The 19,331-nt window shown below is 39.8% G+C and overlaps 1 protein-coding gene across 1 annotated transcript; it reads right to left on the bottom strand.

The window, feature by feature from the left end:
- Positions 1 to 5,862: 5,862 nt before the first annotated feature.
- On the bottom strand, positions 5,863 to 11,747 carry LOC139578041 (leucine-rich repeat-containing protein 10B-like). Its single transcript, XM_071405193.1, has one exon. It carries the CDS (start codon positions 9,139 to 9,141, stop codon positions 7,906 to 7,908), a length of 1,236 nt encoding a protein of 411 aa, XP_071261294.1. The 5' UTR covers positions 9,142 to 11,747; the 3' UTR covers positions 5,863 to 7,905.
- Positions 11,748 to 19,331: the final 7,584 nt, after the last annotated feature.

Here is a 19,331-nt window from a genome sequence, read left to right as displayed (position 1 = left end):
ACATCAGTCAGGAAGTTAAAGCTTGGTCGCAAATGGGTCTTCCAAATGGACAATGACCCCAAGCATACTTCCAAAATTGTGGCAAAATGGCTTAAGGACAACAAAGTCAAGGTATTGGAGTGGCCATCACAAAGCCCTGACCTCAATCCTACAGAAAAGTTGTGAGCAGAACTGAAAAAGCGTGTGCGAGCAAGGAGGCCTACAAACCTGACTCGGTTACACCAGCTCTGTCAGGAGGAATGGGCCAAAATTCACCCAACTTATTGTGGGAAGCTTGTGGAAGGCTACCCAAAATGTTTGACCCAAGTTAAACAATTTAAAGGCAATGCTACCAAATACTAATTGAGTGTATGTACACTTCTGACCCACTGGGAATGTGATAAAATAAATAAAAGCTGAATTAAATCATTCTTTCTACTATTATTTTGACATTTCACATTCTTAAAATAAAATGGTGATCCTAACTGACCTAAAACTGGGACTTTTTACTAGGATTAAATGTCAGGAATTGTGAAAAACTGAGTTTAATGGTATTTGGCTAAAGTGTATGTAAACTTCTGACTTTAACTGTATGTATTCCCTTTCGGGCCCCAATTATTCTTTTTTAATTGAACCTTTATTTAACTAGGCAAGTCTACCGGGGAACAGTGGGTTAACTGCCTTGTTCATGAGCAGAACGACAGATTTTTACCTTATCAGCTTGGGGATTCGATCAAGCAACCTTTCGGTTACTGGCCCAACGCTCCAACCACTAGGATACCTGCCATCATGAAAGGTAGTGCACTATATAGGAAAAAAGGTGTAATTTGGGACTCATTCTAAGTACGATATAGATGGGATGAACGGAGGCATAAATTGCACAATATAAAGAAGTGCACTACGAAAGTAGTAGGGTTCCATTTAGAACGCAAAATATAGGGTTCCATTTAGAACGCATTATATTTTCTTCCATTTAGAACGCATTATATAGGGTTCCATTTAGAACGCATTATATAGGCTACCATTTAGAACACAATATATAGGGTTCCATTTAGAACACAATATATAGGGTTCCATGTAGAACGCATTATATAGGGTTCCATGTAGAACGCATTATATAGGGTTCCATTTAGAACTCATAATATAGGGTTCCATTTAGAACGCATTATATAGGGTTCCATTTAGAACTCATAATATAGGGTTCCATGTAGAACTCATTATATAGGGTTCCATTTAGAACTCATAATATAGGGTTCCATTTAGAACGCATTATATAGGGTTCCATTTAGAACTCATAATATAGGGTTCCATGTAGAACGCATTATATAGGGTTCCATTTAGAACACATTATATAGGGTTCCATTTAGAACGCATTATATAGGGTTCCATGTAGAACGCATTATATAGGGTTCCATGTAGAACGCATTATATAGGGTTCCATTTAGAACGCATTATATAGGGTTCCATGTAGAACGCATTATATAGGGTTCCATTTAGAACGCATTATATAGGGTTCCATGTAGAACGCATTATATAGGGTTCCATTTAGAACGCATTATATAGGGTTCCATGTAGAGCGCATTATATAGGGTTCCATTTAGAACGCATTATATAGGGTTCCATGTAGAACGCATTATATAGGGTTCCATTTAGAACTCATAATATAGGGTTCCATTTAGAACTCATTATATAGGGTTCCATTTAGAACGCATATATAGGGTTCCATTTAGAACGCATTATATACGGTTCCATGTAGAACGCATTATATAGGGTTCCATGTAGAACGCATTATATAGGGTTCCATTTAGAACTCATAATATAGGGTTCCATTTAGAACTCATTATATAGGGTTCCATTTAGAACGCAGTATATAGGGTTCCATTTAGAACGCATTATATAGGGTTCCATATAGAACGCACTTTTTAGGGTTCCATTTAGAACAGACTATATAGAGTACCATTTAGAACGCATTATATAGGGTTCGATTTTGGACGCATTATATATGATTCCATTTAGAACGCACTTTATTGCGTTCCATTTAGAATGCAATATATAGGGTTCCATTTAGAACGCACGTTATACAGGGTTTCATTCAGAAAACACTTTATTGTGATCTATTTAGAGCACACAATATAGGGTTCCATTTAGAACATAATATTTAGGGTTCGATTTAGAACATAATATTTAGGGTTCCATTTAGAACGCAATATTTACGGTTCCATTTAGAACATAATATTTAGGGTTCGATTTAGAACATAATATTTAGGGTTCCATTTAGAACGCAATATTTACGGTTCCATTTAGAAAACACTTCATTGTGTTCCATTTAGAACGCATTATTTAGGGTTCCATTTAGAACACATTACATAGGGTTCCATTTAGAAAGCAATATCTATGGTTCCATTTAGAACACACTTCATTGTGTTCCATTAAGAACGCAGTATATAGGGTTCCATTTAGAATGCATTATATAGGGTTCCATTTAGAACACACTTTGGTGTGTTCCATTTAGAACGCATTATGTAGGGTTCCATTTAGAACACACATTGTTGTGTTCCATTTAGAACGCATTATATAGGGTTCCATTTAGAACACACTTTGTTGTGTTCCATTTAGAACGCACTATATAGGGTTCCATTTAGAACACACTTCAATGTGTTCCGTTTAGAATGCACATAATAGGGTTCCATTTTGAACACACTTTATTGTGTTCCATTTAGAATTCATTATATAGGGTTCCATTTAGAACGCATTATATAGGGTTCCATTTTGTTCGCACCCTCTAGGCTTCCATTTAGAACATATTATATAGGGTTCAATTTAGAATGCATTATATAGGGTTCCATTTAGAATGCATTAAATAGGGTTCCATTTAGACCTTTCAAAAGGTCCTGTGAGGATTACAAAGTCAAGACAGTGGGTTCAAGTCCTGTGGGATCTTAGTGTCCTCACTATACTGGAAGTTGTTTAAGATAAAAGTCTCTTATATTGTTCATATACTACTACAAATCTGACAAGTAAACTGACTAGTAAACTGACTAGTAAACTGACTAGTGATCTGACTAGTAATCTGACTAGTAATCTGACTAGTAAACTGACTAGTGATCTGACTAGTAATCTGACTGGTAATCTGACTAGTAAACTGACTAGTGATCTGACAAGTAAACTGACTAGTGATCTGACTAGTAAACTGACTAGTAATCTGACTAGTAAACTGACTAGTAAACTGACTAGTAAACTGACTAGTAATCTGACTAGTAAACTGACTAGTAAACTGACTAGTAATCTGACAAGTAATCTGACTAGTAATCTGACTAGTAATCTGACTAGTAAACTGACAAGTAAACTGACGAGTAAACTGACTAGTAATCTGACTAGTAAACTGACTAGTAAACTGACTAGTAATCTGACGAGTAAACTGACGAGTAAACTGACTAGTAAACTGACTAGTAAACTGACTAGTAATCTGACTAGTAAACTGACAAGTAAACTGACAAATATACTTTACAGATAATATTGTGGTCTTCAAAAGGACATATTAAAAACATAATAACTGGAATATTCCAGTGTCTCTACTAGTTGTTTCCAATACGCAGCCAGTCACAGCAACAGTCCTATACAATACGCAGCCAGTCACAGCAACAGTCCTATACAATACGCAGCCAGTCACAGCAACAGTCCTATACAATACGCAGCCAGTCACAGCAACAGTCCTATACAATACGCAGCCAGTCACAGCAACAGTCCTATACAATACGCAGCCAGTCACAGCAACAGTCCTATACAATACGCAGCCAGTCACAGCAACAGTCCTATACAATACGCAGCCAGTCACAGCAACAGTCCTATACAATACGCAGCCAGTCACAGCAACAGTCCTATACAATACGCAGCCAGTCACAGCAACAGTCCTATACAATACGCATGCCAGTCACAATGTGGACACAGTGGATGGATAAGAGACACATTTGAATGCCATCTGTAGACGCATGTCTGAAAATGTAGGCACATTCAGTATGTCGACAAGATCAGGACACTGTTAGAACCAGGTATAAATGGGACGAGAGAGAGACAGGACAGAGGTACCGGTAGAGAAGGAAGACCAACAGAAAGAACCGGGCCCCGTATTCACTAAAGCGTCTCAGAATCAGAGTGCGTTGAGCTAACGACGTGCCATTTATTATTCATTATGATTTCAAAGGAAAAGATCCACATTAGCACTCGTAGTCTGAGACACTTTGAGACGTTTTGTCAATTTCGGGCCCTGGAATAAAAGAAGGAAAGGAATCACTTAATAAACTCATCAGGGGTCAGATGTGATGCTGGTTGACCTATGACCCTCTCCTGTGAGTGTAGTGTTGTGTTCTCTTTGGATGCACCCTATTACCTATGTAGTGCACTACTTTTGACCAGGACCATAGGGAATAGGGCTCAGACTATCTAGTTAATAGTGCACTACTTTTGACCAAGTCCATAGGGAATAGGGCTCAGACTATCTAGTTAATAGTGCACTACGTTTGACTAGGTCCATAGGGAATAGGGCTCGGACTATCTAGTTAGTGCACTACTTTTGACCAGGACAATAGGGTGCTTGTTGGGATCCGAACTGTACCTCCACAGTCTCTCTTCACTCCCTTGTTTTCTCGGTGACATTCCATCTCGTGTTTAAAACGTGTCTCCCTCGAAACGCCTTTTATGGAGAAGTACCCCAAGCAACTATTCACCTCTCTCTCCTCCTGTCTCCCTCTATACCTCTCTCTCTCTCTCTCTCTCCGAGGTAGCTATTAACCTCTCTCTCCCTCTCTCTCTCTCTCTCTCTCTCTCGCTCTCCGAGGTAGCTATTAACCTCTCTCTCTCTCTCTCTCTCTCTCTCTCTCTCTCTCCGAGGCAGCTAATCACCCCTCTCCTCTCTCTCTCCCTTTCTCTATCCAATTTTTCTCCCCCCTCTGCCTTTCTCTCTTACCCTCTCTCTCTCTCTCCCTTTCTGTCTATCCCTCTCATCTCTCTCTCCCTCTCTCTTCCCTGTCCCTGTCTCTTTCTCTCTCTCTCTTGGCACAGTCATACCCAGGAGAGTACTGATAATACACTGCCACTGGCAGAAGGAAGGAGGGGGTGGAAGTCTTGTTAAGGATGTTAATGAATACTGTACAAATTATACTAATGGTATGTATACAGGCAAAGCCCACAGAGTCGCTGTCTTCAAACAAGACAAAACGGTTGATAGAACCAACAAATAATGGACACATTTACAAAGACAGTGAGGGGGGGAAAAAGTTAGTAGTCTTTAATTACATTTGACTGTTTTATATATTCCACTGATTAGGCCTATATGGACCTACCTAGGATCAGATCTCTCCTGGTCCGTGTAATCTGTTTTGTCTTCAGAGTAGGAGGGCTGATCTAGGACCAGGTCACCCCTCTCCATATAATCTGATACAATCTGATCTAGGACCAAATCACCCCTCTCCATATAATCTGATACAATCTGATCTAGGACCAAATCACCCCTCTCCATATAATCTGATACAATCTGATCTAGGACCAAATCACACCTCTCCATATAATCTGATACAATCTGATCTAGGACCAAATCACCCCTCTCCATATAATCTGATACAATCTGATCTAGGACCAAATCACCCCTCTCCATATAATCTGATACAATATGATCTAAATGGCTAATCTGATCCTAGATCAACGCTCCTACTCTGAGACTGGTCTCTGGTCTTCCTGGTGGTGTTCCAAATCACACCCTATTCCCTATATAGTGTGCTACCCTATGGGGCCCTGGTCAAAGGTTGTGCACTATATAGGGAATAGGGTGCCATTTGAAATGCTACCCTGGTCTGCCTGTGAATGAATGATTGACTCAGTCCAGCCTGATAAACTCAATCATTATTTAATGAGGCAAGAGCAGGTTTCCTTTGCACACATAACGGAATTGACAAAACAAACTGTATCACATTACAAGGTAATAGGTTCACCCCCACTTCAAAACACACACACACACACACACATTCAATTGTGTACGCGTTCACACACGCACACAAGTAGACACACACTTACATGTCCGCATTCAGATACACACTCCTAGCACACACACACACACACACACACACACACACACACACACACACACACACACACACACACACACACACACACACACACACACACACACACACACACACACACACACACACACACAGCATCACCTGAGTCCTGCCACTTTGCAGAGTTGGCAAAGATGCCGCTGCCAGCCAGTCATCCATCATCCATCATCCAGCCATCTATCATCTATCCGTCATCCATCTATCCGTCATCCATCCCGTCTATCCATCCATCTATCCATCATCCATCCATCATCCATCCATCTATCCATCATTCAGCCATCCATCATCCATCTATCCGTCATCCATCCATCCCGTCTATCCATCCATCTATCCATCATCCATCCATCTATCCATCATTCAGCCATCCATCATCCATCTATCCATCATCCATCCATCATCCATCTATCCATCATCCATCCATCTATCCATCATTCAGCCATCCATCATCCATCTATCCATCCTCCAGCCATCCATCCATCATCCATATATCCATCATCCATCCATCTATCCATCATCCAGCCATCCAGCCATCACCCATCCAGCCATCACCCATTCAGCCATAGTCCATCCAGCCAGCCGTCCATCCAGCCATCACCCATTCAGCCATAGTCCATCCAGCCATCCAGCCATCACCCATCCAGCCATAGTCCATCCATCCAGCCATAGTCCATCCATCCAGCCATAGTCCATCCAGCCAGTCGTCCATCCAGCCATCCAGCCATCACCCATTCAGCCTTCATCCATCCAGCCTTCATCCATCCAGCCATAGTCCATCCAGCCAGTCATCCATCCAGCCTTCATCCATCCATCCAGCCATCACCCATCCAGCCTTCATCCATCCAGCCTTCATCCATCCAGCCAGTCATCCATCCAGCCATCACCCATTCAGCCATAGTCCATCCAGCCAGTCATCCATCCAGCCATCCAGCCATCACCCATTCAGCCATAGTCCATCCATCCAGCCATAGTCCATCCATCCAGCCATAGTCCATCCAGCCAGTCGTCCATCCAGCCATCACCCATTCAGCCATAGTCCATCCAGCCATAGTCCATCCAGCCTTCATCCATCCAGCCTTCATCCATCCAGCCATAGTCCATCCAGCCAGTCATCCATCCAGCCTTCATCCATCCATCCAGCCATCACCCATCCAGCCTTCATCCATCCAGCCTTCATCCATCCAGCCAGTCATCCATCCAGCTTTCATCCATCCAGCCATAGTCCATCCAGCCTTCATCCATCCAGCCTTCATCCCCACAATGTGCAGTGCATTAATATATATTCACAGGTCAGTTAGAAAAACATCTGATGAGTTTAGTCATTTAGTGTCAGCCCTGTCCTAATGCTAACTACAGAGAGAAAGAGAAAGTCACATATCACAGCCACAGGTTCAGGAGGCTAGTCCTTAATTCATTAATTAATTTCACACAAGATTTACTAAAAGTTAAACAACCCTCTAGTTGGGCATTGTTATGACAGCTGGAGCCAAGAAAGGCAGAAGAAAACTATTTTGATAACCTTGCTAGATAATTCCTGGGTGTTTTTTTCACATCACCTCCTATAGCCCTGAGAGTGTTGCAGTAGTCAGAGGCTGTGTCCGAGAGCATCACATCTGCGATGGATTGTGGGTAAATTGTGACTGACTGACTGATCTACAAATAATTCTAAGTAGTGATTTATTTTGCAAGGCAACTTGTAGATCAGTCAGTCACCTGCAATGTCTGCTGCAATGTCAAACAAGTCTAGACATAGGAGGGGAGGAGTCAGAGGCTTTGGAGGGGAGGAGTCAGAGGAGGAGGAGAAGTTAGTCAATCATCAATACCTGCCCACTTGTCTTCCAGGTTCCTCTAGCTCCTCCCCCTCATCATACTCATAGTCTATATCTCCTCGTTCGTACTCCAACTCCCCGCCATCATACCCCTCCCCCTCACATATAAATTCCTCCTTCTCGTATTCTATCCCCTCCAAGTCGTACTCAAGCCCCGCCCCGTAGTCGTTCAACGCCTTCTCTAACTCCGCCTCCATCTCCTTCTTCCTCCTCTCCTCCTCGGTTAGGGGCATCGCCGCCGTTATCACCTCGTTATGCTTGTGCCCGGCGTGCGACGCCGTGTTCTGTTTGGCTGTCTTTAGAATGCCCTGGATCACAGGCCCATCCCCGGCCAGCGCAGCCTCCTCCGCGTCCCTCGCCTCCTGCTCCTTCTTAGCCTTCCTGTCCACTCGGTCCTGCAGTTCCTCCTGGGCCCCCTCTCCAACCAGCAGCACCTCTTCCCCGACACCAGGAGGCCCCTCCACTGGGTTGTGGTCGTAGGAGAAGAGGCGGAGGGCGGGGAGCCGGCTCAGGTTAGGGAACACCTCAATCTTGTTCTTGTCCAGGTCTAAGATCTCCAGATCCACCATGCGGAGTAAGACACGGGGGAACTCTGTGAAACGGTTCCCGTAGAGCCACAGTCCCCGCAGGGCCTCCATGCGCCACAGGTCCGGGGGCAGAGTCCGCAGCCTGTTGTCCCCCATCTGGAGGGACCTGAGGTGGGGTAAGTCGTAGAGCTGACGGGGAAAGCGTGTGAAATAGTTGCTCTCCATCCAGAGGCAGCGGAGACTCTGAAGGTTACGTAGTTCTGGAGGGAGAGACATCAGGCGGTTAGAGCCCAGGTAGAGACGCGTCAGGTTACGGAGCTGACAGATGGCCAACGGGACGTTCTCCATCTTGTTAAAGTCTAGAGCCAGGATGCGGAGGCCCTTTAGTTGGACGATGTTCTCCGGGAGGGTCCGCAGGCTGTTACGACACACATACAGCTTCTCCAGGTGACGTAGCCCACAGATCACACCGGGCAACCTGCGGAACTTTTTATAGCTCAGATCCAAGACGGGATCTCCGCTCGCCAGCATCTCCTCCACCCCTAGGGGCAGCTCGTCGTCTTCCATCTCCTCCTTCATCTTCTTCTTCCTCCTCCTCCTCTTCTCCTCCTCCATTACCTTCGCCTTCTCCCCATCCTTATCCTTCCCTTTGTCCTTCTCTTCCTCGTCCTCCTCCTTCCTGGAGGAGTTGCCCATACCGTGCCCGTTGCTACGCCCGTTGCTACGCCCGTGGCCCGACAGCCTGCCGTTGGATACTGGCTGAGTCAGGATGGAATCAGGGGATGAGGCTGGAGCCTCGTCTTAAAATGGGGTTGGGGCTGAGACTGGGGCTCCAACACTGTCTGGGGCTGAGACTGGAGCTGAGGCTGGAGCTGAGACTGGAGCTGAGACTAGCAGAGAGGCTGGTCAGGATGGGACAGTGTCTGAGGACGTGTACGAGGCTGTATCTGGGGCCTGGGTCTGAGGCCGGTTCTGAGGCTCTACACCTGTATGACCAGGGGCTGTTGCTCTGAATCTGAACTGAGAATGGGTTTGAAGATGGTCTGGTTGGGGCTGGTCTGGTTGGGGCTGGACTGGCTGTGACTGAGACTGTTGCTGGTTCTGAGACTGGTCAACCCGGTCGGAGGCTCCTACTCTGAACGGCTGGTGCTGGTCAGCTCGGTCGGAGGCTACTACTCTGAACTGGTGGAGAAAGGAGCCAGTGGCAGGACCCGCAGCAACAGGGGGCATTGTGTTCCTTAATAGGCCAGTGATTCCTCTCTGCTAATAGGCCAGTGATAACTCTCTGCTAATAGACCAGTGAATACTCTCTGCTAATAGGTCCCTGATTACTCTCTGCTAATAGGCCCGATTGCTCTCTGCTAATAGGCCCCTGATTACTCTCTGCTAATAGGCCAGTGATAACGCTCTGCTAATAGGCCAGTGATAACTCTCTGCTAATAGGCCCCTGATTCCTCTCTGCTAATAGGCCCCTGATTCCTCTCTGCTAATAGGCCTCTGATTCCTCTCTGCTAATAGGCCAGTGATAACTCTCTGCTAATAGGCCAGTGATTACTCCCTGCTAATATGCCAGTGATTACTCCCTGCTAATAGGCCAGTGATTACTCCCTGCTAATAGGCCAGTGATAACTCCCTGCTAATAGGCCAGTGATTACTCCCTGCTAATAGGCCAGTGATTACCCTCTGCTAATTGGCCAGTGACTACTCTCTGCTAATAGGCCCCTGACTACTCTCTGCTAATAGGCCCCTGACTACTCTCTGCTAATAGGCCAGTGATTACTCCCTGCTAATAGGCCAGTGATTACTCCCTGCTAATAGGCCAGTGAAAACTCCCTGCTAATAGGCCAGTGATTACTCCCTGCTAATAGGCCAGTGATTACCCTCTGCTAATAGGCCCCTGACTACTCTCTGCTAATAGGCCCCTGACTACTCTCTGCTAATAGGCCAGTGACTACTCTCTGCTAATAGGCCAGTGACTACTCTCTGCTAATAGGCCCCTGACAACTCTCTGCTAATAGGCCCCTGACTACTCTCTGCTAATAGGCCAGTGATAACTCTCTTCTAATAGGCCCCTGACTTCTCTCTGCTAATAGGCCACTGACTTCTCTCTGCTAATAGGCCCCTGACAACTCTCTGCTAGCTCAGCAGCCACAGAGCAGCACATAATACTAAGAGTGTCACTGCCTGACCACCACACATTACATGAGATGTCAACTGACATCTATACATTACAATAATATTGATGGATTTGTAATTGATTATTTGATTATTATCAACAACCAAAAGCAGCTGAATATTGATTAAAGTAGTGGTGATAACAACAATCAATTAACTCAACAATATAAAGCTGAATTTTTATGATAAAAATAGTCCCTTTGTGTCTGTTTGGAGTCAGACAGAGCAGACGACCAATGCAAATAAGACTATAAATGTCTTCTCAGAACAGATAAAATGGCTCCACAAACTTCCAACAGATGCAGACTCGCCATTTGGGTATCCTACGTTCATTTGGATGCTGTCCGCTTCTGTCGGCTACTTTACTCCATGGAAGTGTTCAGTAGATGTGTTCTCTGCCCTGTGTGACAGACGATAACCGCAGGCTCCCGGACATTTCATCCCAGATCAGCTTGAATTCTGCCCAACAGACGGAGCAGATGTCAGTGTCACCTGTTCCATGGATCCGATGATGTGAGGACGCAGTTTTCGGTCCGCATGGACACGGTCTGGTTTACGCTGAATGTCCTTTTCCGTGATGATTGTCCGGTTGGTCCGTCGAGAGAGCAACTCGGAGCCCGGCGCGACGCGCAGACAGCTACGCAGCGGTGTGATGATGGTGATGTGTTGACCTGGCCAACGGCAAAGTGAAAAAGCAAAGCGAAGTCCACTTTGGTTCTCACTCACTCGCGCTTTGATGACAACGGTTATGCACTTATTGCATTTTCGGCATTCGTTAATGTTGTCATCTTGTTGCTCAAAGTCACTAGACCGTCGTCTGTTTACAAGATGGAGAATTTTCTATTGGCTACTATGAAAACTATCGGTTGCGCGCGGTCACTCGGTCCACTTCACTGTCGCCTCTGATTGTTAAAACTACTGTATCCTGTTTCTCAAGTCTCGGCTGTTGGAGGTTTGAGGACAACGTTGCCTAGGACTGTCTTCCCTCCCTAGCAACCGGAACTGAGGGACATGATCGAACATTGTCAAACATGTAAATCACATGGTTAGAGAGGGAGAGGGAAAGAGGGGGCAGAGGAGAGAGAGAGAGAGATGACAGCGAGAGGGAAAGAGAGAGCAGAGGAAAAGAGAGGAGAGAGATGGAAGAGAGGGCAGAGGGGACAGAGGAAAAGAGAGGAGATGAATAAGAGGGACCACATTATGTGATTTAGTGAAATTAAGAGTTAAAATATTTATAGATGCAGTCTATAATTGGCACGGGATTTACATAATAGCCTACATTTCATACTGGTCTATAAATAGGGAGTTGCATTCAAAATGGCAAATTGTTAATATGATTGTGTGCATAGGAGCACAGGCAGCTGTATTTATTTAGAAGGATGCAACACACAACACACACAAACACACACACACACACAGACACACACAGAGAGAGAGATTATGTAATATAATACAAGTCAATGCATCTCCACAAATCTCTGCCTAACTAACGAAATAACTTACAGAGGCTATTAGTTGTAATAGATAGCCTAACTAACAATATATTACGACTAATAGCCTATCTATTACAACTAATAGCATATATATTACAACGAATAGCCTATCTATTACAACTAACAGCCTATCTATTACAACTAATAGCATATATATTACAACTAATAGCATATATATTACAACTAACAGCCCATATATTACAACTAACAGCCTATATATTACAACTAATAGCATATATATTACAACTAACAGCCTATCTATTACAACTAACAGCCTATCTATTACAACTAATAGCATATATATTACAACTAATAGCATATATATTACAACTAACAGCCCATATATTACAACTAACAGCCTATATATTACAACTAATAGCATATATATTACAACTAATAGCATATATATTACAACTAATAGCATATATAATACAACTAATAGCATATATATTACAACTAACAGCCTATATATTACAACTAACAGCCTATATATTACAACTAACAGCCTATATATTACAACTAATAGCCTATGTTAGTTAGTTAGACTATCGATTACAACTAATAGCCTGTTAGTTAGTTAGACTATATATTACAACTAATAGCCTGTTAGTTAGTTAGACGATCTATTACAACTAATAGCCTGTTATTTAGTTAGACTATCTATTACAACTAATAGCCTATGTTAGCCTGACTAACTAATATATGCTATTAGTTGTAATATATAGCCAAACTAACTAACAATCTAGCTTATCTAGCCTATGTTAGTTTGTTAGTTAGGCTATCTATTAAAACTAATAGCATATATTAGTTAGAAGGCTATTAGTTGTAAAAGCATACGTTAGTTAGTATGCTATTAGTTGTAAAAGCATACGTTAGTTAGTATGCTATTAGTTGTAAAAGCATATATTAGTTAGAAGGCTATTAGTTGTAATAGCATACGTTAGTTAGTAGGCTATTAGTTGTAAAAGCATACGTTAGTTAGTAGGCTATTAGTTGTAAAAGCATACGTTAGTTAGTAGGCTATTAGTTGTAAAAGCATACGTTAGTTAGTAGGCTATTAGTTGTAAAAGCATACGTTAGTTAGTAGGCTATTAGTTGTAAAAGCATACGTTAGTTAGTAGGCTATTAGTTGTAAAAGCATACGTTAGTTAGTAGGCTATTAGTTGTAATAGCATACGTTAGTTAGTAGGTTATTAGTTGTAAAAGCATACGTTAGTTAGTAGGCTATTAGTTGTAAAAGCATACGTTAGTTAGTAGGCTATTAGTTGTAAAAGCATACGTTAGTTAGTAGGCTATTAGTTGTAAAAGCATACGTTAGTTAGTAGACTATTAGTTGTAATAGCATACGTTAGTTAGTAGGCTATTAGTTGTAAAAGCATACGTTAGTTAGTAGGCTATTAGTTGTAAAAGCATACGTTAGTTAGTAGGCTATTAGTTGTAAAAGCATACGTTAGTTAGTAGGCTATTAGTTGTAAAAGCATACGTTAGTTAGTAGGCTATTAGTTGTAAAAGCATACGTTAGTTAGTAGGCTATTAGTTGTAAAAGCATACGTTAGTTAGTAGGCTATTAGTTGTAAAAGCATACGTTAGTTAGTAGGCTATTAGTTGTAAAAGCATACGTTAGTTAGTAGGCTATTAGTTGTAAAAGCATACGTTAGTTAGTAGGCTATTAGTTGTAAAAGCATACGTTAGTTAGTAGGCTATTAGTTGTAAAAGCATACGTTAGTTAGTAGACTATTAGTTGTAAAAGCATACGTTAGTTAGTAGGCTATTAGTTGTAATAGCATACGTTAGTTAGTAGGTTATTAGTTGTAAAAGCATACGTTAGTTAGAAGGCTATTAGTTGTAAAAGCATACGTTAGTTAGTAGGCTATTAGTTGTAAAAGCATACGTTAGTTAGTAGGCTATTAGTTGTAAAAGCATACGTTAGTTAGTAGGCTATTAGTTGTAAAAGCATACGTTAGTTAGTAGACTATTAGTTGTAATAGCATACGTTAGTTAGTAGGCTATTAGTTGTAAAAGCATACGTTAGTTAGTAGGCTATTAGTTGTAAAAGCATACGTTAGTTAGTAGGCTATTAGTTGTAAAAGCATACGTTAGTTAGTAGGCTATTAGTTGTAAAAGCATACGTTAGTTAGTAGGCTATTAGTTGTAAAAGCATACGTTAGTTAGTAGGTTATTAGTTGTAAAAGCATACGTTAGTTAGTAGGCTATTAGTTGTAAAAGCATACGTTAGTTAGTAGGCTATTAGTTGTAATCTATATCATAATGAACTAACTGACTAAAATAGCCTAACTAACTATTACAACTACCAGCCTATGTTAGTTAGTTTGGCTAACATAGGCTATTAGTTGCAATAGCCTAACTAACTATTAGTTGCAATAGCCTAACTAACTATTAGTTGTAATAGCCTAACTAACTATTAGTTGCAATAGCCTAACTAACTATTAGTTGCAATAGCCTAACTAACTATTAGTTGTAATAGCCTAACTAACTATTAGTTGTAATAGCCTAACTAACTATTAGTTGCAATAGCCTAACTAACTATTAGTTGTAATAGCCTAACTAACTATTAGTTGTAATAGCCTAACTAACTATTAGGTGTAATAGCCTAACTAACTATTAGTTGTAATAGCCTAACTATTAGTTGTAATAGCCTAACTATTAGTTGTAATAGCCTAACTAACTATTAGTTGTAATAGCCTAACTAACTATTAGTTGTAATAGCCTAACTAACTATTAGTTGTAATAGCCTAACTAACTATTAGTTGTAATATCCTAACTAACAATTAGGTGCAATAGCCTAACTAACTATTAATTGTAATAGCCTAACTAACTATTAGTTGTAATAGCCTAACTAACTATTAAGTTTAATAGCCTAACTAACTATTAATTGTAATAGCCTAACTAACTATTAGTTGTAATAGCCTAACTAACTATTAAGTTTAATAGCCTAACTAACTATTAGTTGCAATAGCCTAACTAACTATTAGGTGTAATAGCCTAACTAACTATTAGTTGCAATAGCCTAACTAACTATTAGTTGTAATAGCCTAACTAACTATTAGTTGTAATATCCTAACTAACTATTAGGTGCAATAGCCTAACTAACTATTCATTGTAATAGCCTAACTAACTATTAGTTGTAATAGCCTAACTAACTATTAAGTTGTAATAGCCTAACTAACTATTAGTTGTAATATCCTAACTAACTATTAGTTGCAATAGCCTAACTAACTATTAGTTGCAATAGCCTAACTAACTATTAGTTGTAATAGCCTAACTAACTATTAGTTGCAATAGCCTAACTAACTATTAGTTGCAATAGCCTAACTAACTATTAGTTGTAATAGCCTAACTAACTATTAGTTGTAATAGCCTAACTAACTATTAGTTGCAATAGCCTAACTAACTATTAGTTGTAATAGCCTAACTAACTATTAGTTGTAATAGCCTAACTAACTATTAGTTGTAATAGCCTAACTAACTATTAGTTGCAATAGCCTAACTAACTATTAGTTGCAATAGCCTAACTAACTATTAGTTGCAATAGCCTAACTAACTATTAGTTGTAATAGCCTAACTAACTATTAGTTGCAATAGCCTAACTAACTATTAGTTGCAATAGCCTAACTAACTATTAGTTGTAATAGCCTAACTAACTATTAGTTGTAATAGCCTAACTAACTATTAGTTGCAATAGCCTAACTAACTATTAGTTGTAATAGCCTAACTAACTATTAGTTGTAATAGCCTAACTAACTATTAGGTGTAATAGCCTAACTAACTATTAGTTGTAATAGCCTAACTATTAGTTGTAATAGCCTAACTATTAGTTGTAATAGCCTAACTAACTATTAGTTGTAATAGCCTAACTAACTATTAGTTGTAATAGCCTAACTAACTATTAGTTGTAATAGCCTAACTAACTATTAGTTGTAATATCCTAACTAACAATTAGGTGCAATAGCCTAACTAACTATTAATTGTAATAGCCTAACTAACTATTAGTTGTAATAGCCTAACTAACTATTAAGTTTAATAGCCTAACTAACTATTAATTGTAATAGCCTAACTAACTATTAGTTGTAATAGCCTAACTAACTATTAAGTTTAATAGCCTAACTAACTATTAGTTGCAATAGCCTAACTAACTATTAGGTGTAATAGCCTAACTAACTATTAGTTGCAATAGCCTAACTAACTATTAGTTGTAATAGCCTAACTAACTATTAGTTGTAATATCCTAACTAACTATTAGGTGCAATAGCCTAACTAACTATTCATTGTAATAGCCTAACTAACTATTAGTTGTAATAGCCTAACTAACTATTAAGTTGTAATAGCCTAACTAACTATTAGTTGTAATATCCTAACTAACTATTAGTTGCAATAGCCTAACTAACTATTAGTTGCAATAGCCTAACTAACTATTAGTTGTAATAGCCTAACTAACTATTAGTTGCAATAGCCTAACTAACTATTAGTTGCAATAGCCTAACTAACTATTAGTTGTAATAGCCTAACTAACTATTAGTTGTAATAGCCTAACTAACTATTAGTTGCAATAGCCTAACTAACTATTAGTTGTAATAGCCTAACTAACTATTAGTTGTAATAGCCTAACTAACTATTAGGTGTAATAGCCTAACTAACTATTAGTTGTAATAGCCTAACTATTAGTTGTAATAGCCTAACTATTAGTTGTAATAGCCTAACTAACTATTAGTTGTAATAGCCTAACTAACTATTAGTTGTAATAGCCTAACTAACTATTAGTTGTAATAGCCTAACTAACTATTAGTTGTAATATCCTAACTAACAATTAGGTGCAATAGCCTAACTAACTATTAATTGTAATAGCCTAACTAACTATTAGTTGTAATAGCCTAACTAACTATTAAGTTTAATAGCCTAACTAACTATTAATTGTAATAGCCTAACTAACTATTAGTTGTAATAGCCTAACTAACTATTAAGTTTAATAGCCTAACTAACTATTAGTTGCAATAGCCTAACTAACTATTAGGTGTAATAGCCTAACTAACTATTAGTTGCAATAGCCTAACTAACTATTAGTTGTAATAGCCTAACTAACTATTAGTTGTAATATCCTAACTAACTATTAGGTGCAATAGCCTAACTAACTATTCATTGTAATAGCCTAACTAACTATTAGTTGTAATAGCCTAACTAACTATTAAGTTGTAATAGCCTAACTAACTATTAGTTGTAATATCCTAACTAACTATTAGGTGCAATAGCCTAACTAACTATTAATTGTAATAGCCTAACTAACTATTAGTTGTAATAGCCTAACTAACTATTAAGTGTAATAGCCTAACTAACTATTAGTTGTAATAGCCTAACTAACTATTAAGTTTAATAGCCTAACTAACTATTAGGTGTAATAGCCTAACTAACTATTAGTTGTAATATATAGCCTAACTAACTATTAGTTGCAATAGCCTAACTAACTATTCGTTGTAATAGCCTAACTAACTATTAGTTGCAATAGCCTAACTAACTATTAGTTGTAATAGCCTAACTAACTATTAGTTGTAATAGCCTAACTAACTATTAGTTGCAATAGCCTAACTAACTATTAATTGTAATAGCCTAACTAACTATTAGTTGTAATAGCCTAACTAACTATTAGTTGTAATAGATTAGTTGTAATGGAAAGCCTTTGTTAGTTAGGCTATTAGTTGTAATAACCTAACTATGTTAGCATACAGTAACAAACAAAATCGGCTAGTTGTAATAGCTAGCCTTACTAACAAGCATAGGCTATTAGTTGTACTAGCTAGGCTAACTAACTAATACAGGCTGTTAGATGTAATAGATAGTCTAAATAACTAATATAGGCTATTATTTGTAATAGCTAGGCTAACTAACTAACATAGGCTATTATTTGTAATAGCTAGGCTAACTAACTAACATAGGCTATTAGTTGTAAAAGCTAGGCTAACTAACTAGCATAGACTATTAGTTGTAGTAGCTAGGCTAACTAACTAACATAGGCTATTAGTTGTAATAGCTAGCCTAACTAACTAACTAACATAGGCTATTAGCTGTAATAGCTAGCCTAACTAACTAACTAACACAGGCTATTAGTTGCAATAGCCAGGCCATGTATTTTATGGACACTAGTATTACTGCAGCAGACCCATTTGGGAGAGTTGATATATGGGCTGTGTCCCTAACGGCACCTTGTTCACTACGTAGTGCGCTACTTTTGACTATGGCCTTATGGGCCCTGATGAAATGTAATGCACTATACAGGGAATACTGTAGGGTGCCATTTTTGGAGAGGCTGATTGGAAGTATTGAATATGTCCAGTGATTTAAGAGGATTATTAATATCAAAGGAAACTCCCAGTAAGCCGAAACACTGCTACAGTGATATGTTATATCCTAACAGCACTATAACACTGGAATAAGGGGGGTATGTTATATCCTAACAGCACTATAACACTGGAATAAGGGGGGTATGTTATATCCTAACAGCACTATAGCACTGGCATAAGGGGGGTATGTTATATCCTAACAGCACTATAACACTGGAATAAGGGGGGTATGTTATATCCTAACAGCACTATAGCACTGGAATAAGGGGGGTATGTTATATCCTAACAGCACTATAACACTGGAATAAGGGGGGTATGTTATATCCTAACAGCACTATAGCACTGGAATAAGGGGGGTATGTTATATCCTAACAGCACTATAGCACTGGAATAAGGGGGGTATGTTATATCCTAACAGCACTATAGCACTGGAATAAGGGGGGTATGTTATATCCTAACAGCACTATAGCACTGGAATAAGGGGGGTATGTTATATCCTAACAGCACTATAACACTGGAATAAGGGGGGTATGTTATATCCTAACAGCACTATAGCACTGGAATAAGAGGGGTATGTTATATCCTAACAGCACTATAGCACTGGAATAAGGGGGGTATGTTATATCCTAACAGCACTATAACACTGGAATAAGGGGGGTATGTTATATCCTAACAGCACTATAACACTGGAATAAGGGGGGTATGTTATATCCTAACAGCACTATAACACTGGAATAAGGGGGGTATGTTATATCCTAACAGCACTATAACACTGGAATAAGGGGGGTATGTTATATCCTAACAGTGTTAAACAGTAGCCTGCATGGAGGCAGAGAGATGTTACAACACTGCATTTAGAGGCAGAGAG

This window comes from Salvelinus alpinus, chromosome 6, assembly GCF_045679555.1.
Source record: "Salvelinus alpinus chromosome 6, SLU_Salpinus.1, whole genome shotgun sequence".
NCBI lineage: Eukaryota > Metazoa > Chordata > Actinopteri > Salmoniformes > Salmonidae > Salvelinus > Salvelinus alpinus.
This window is presented reverse-complemented; position numbering and strand designations above follow the sequence as displayed.

What these genes read in the sequence shown, in the direction of transcription:
- LOC139578041 (XM_071405193.1), bottom strand. Translation starts at nt 9,141, where the DNA reads ATGGGCAACTCCTCCAGGAAGGAGGAGGACGAGGAAGAGAAGGACAAA.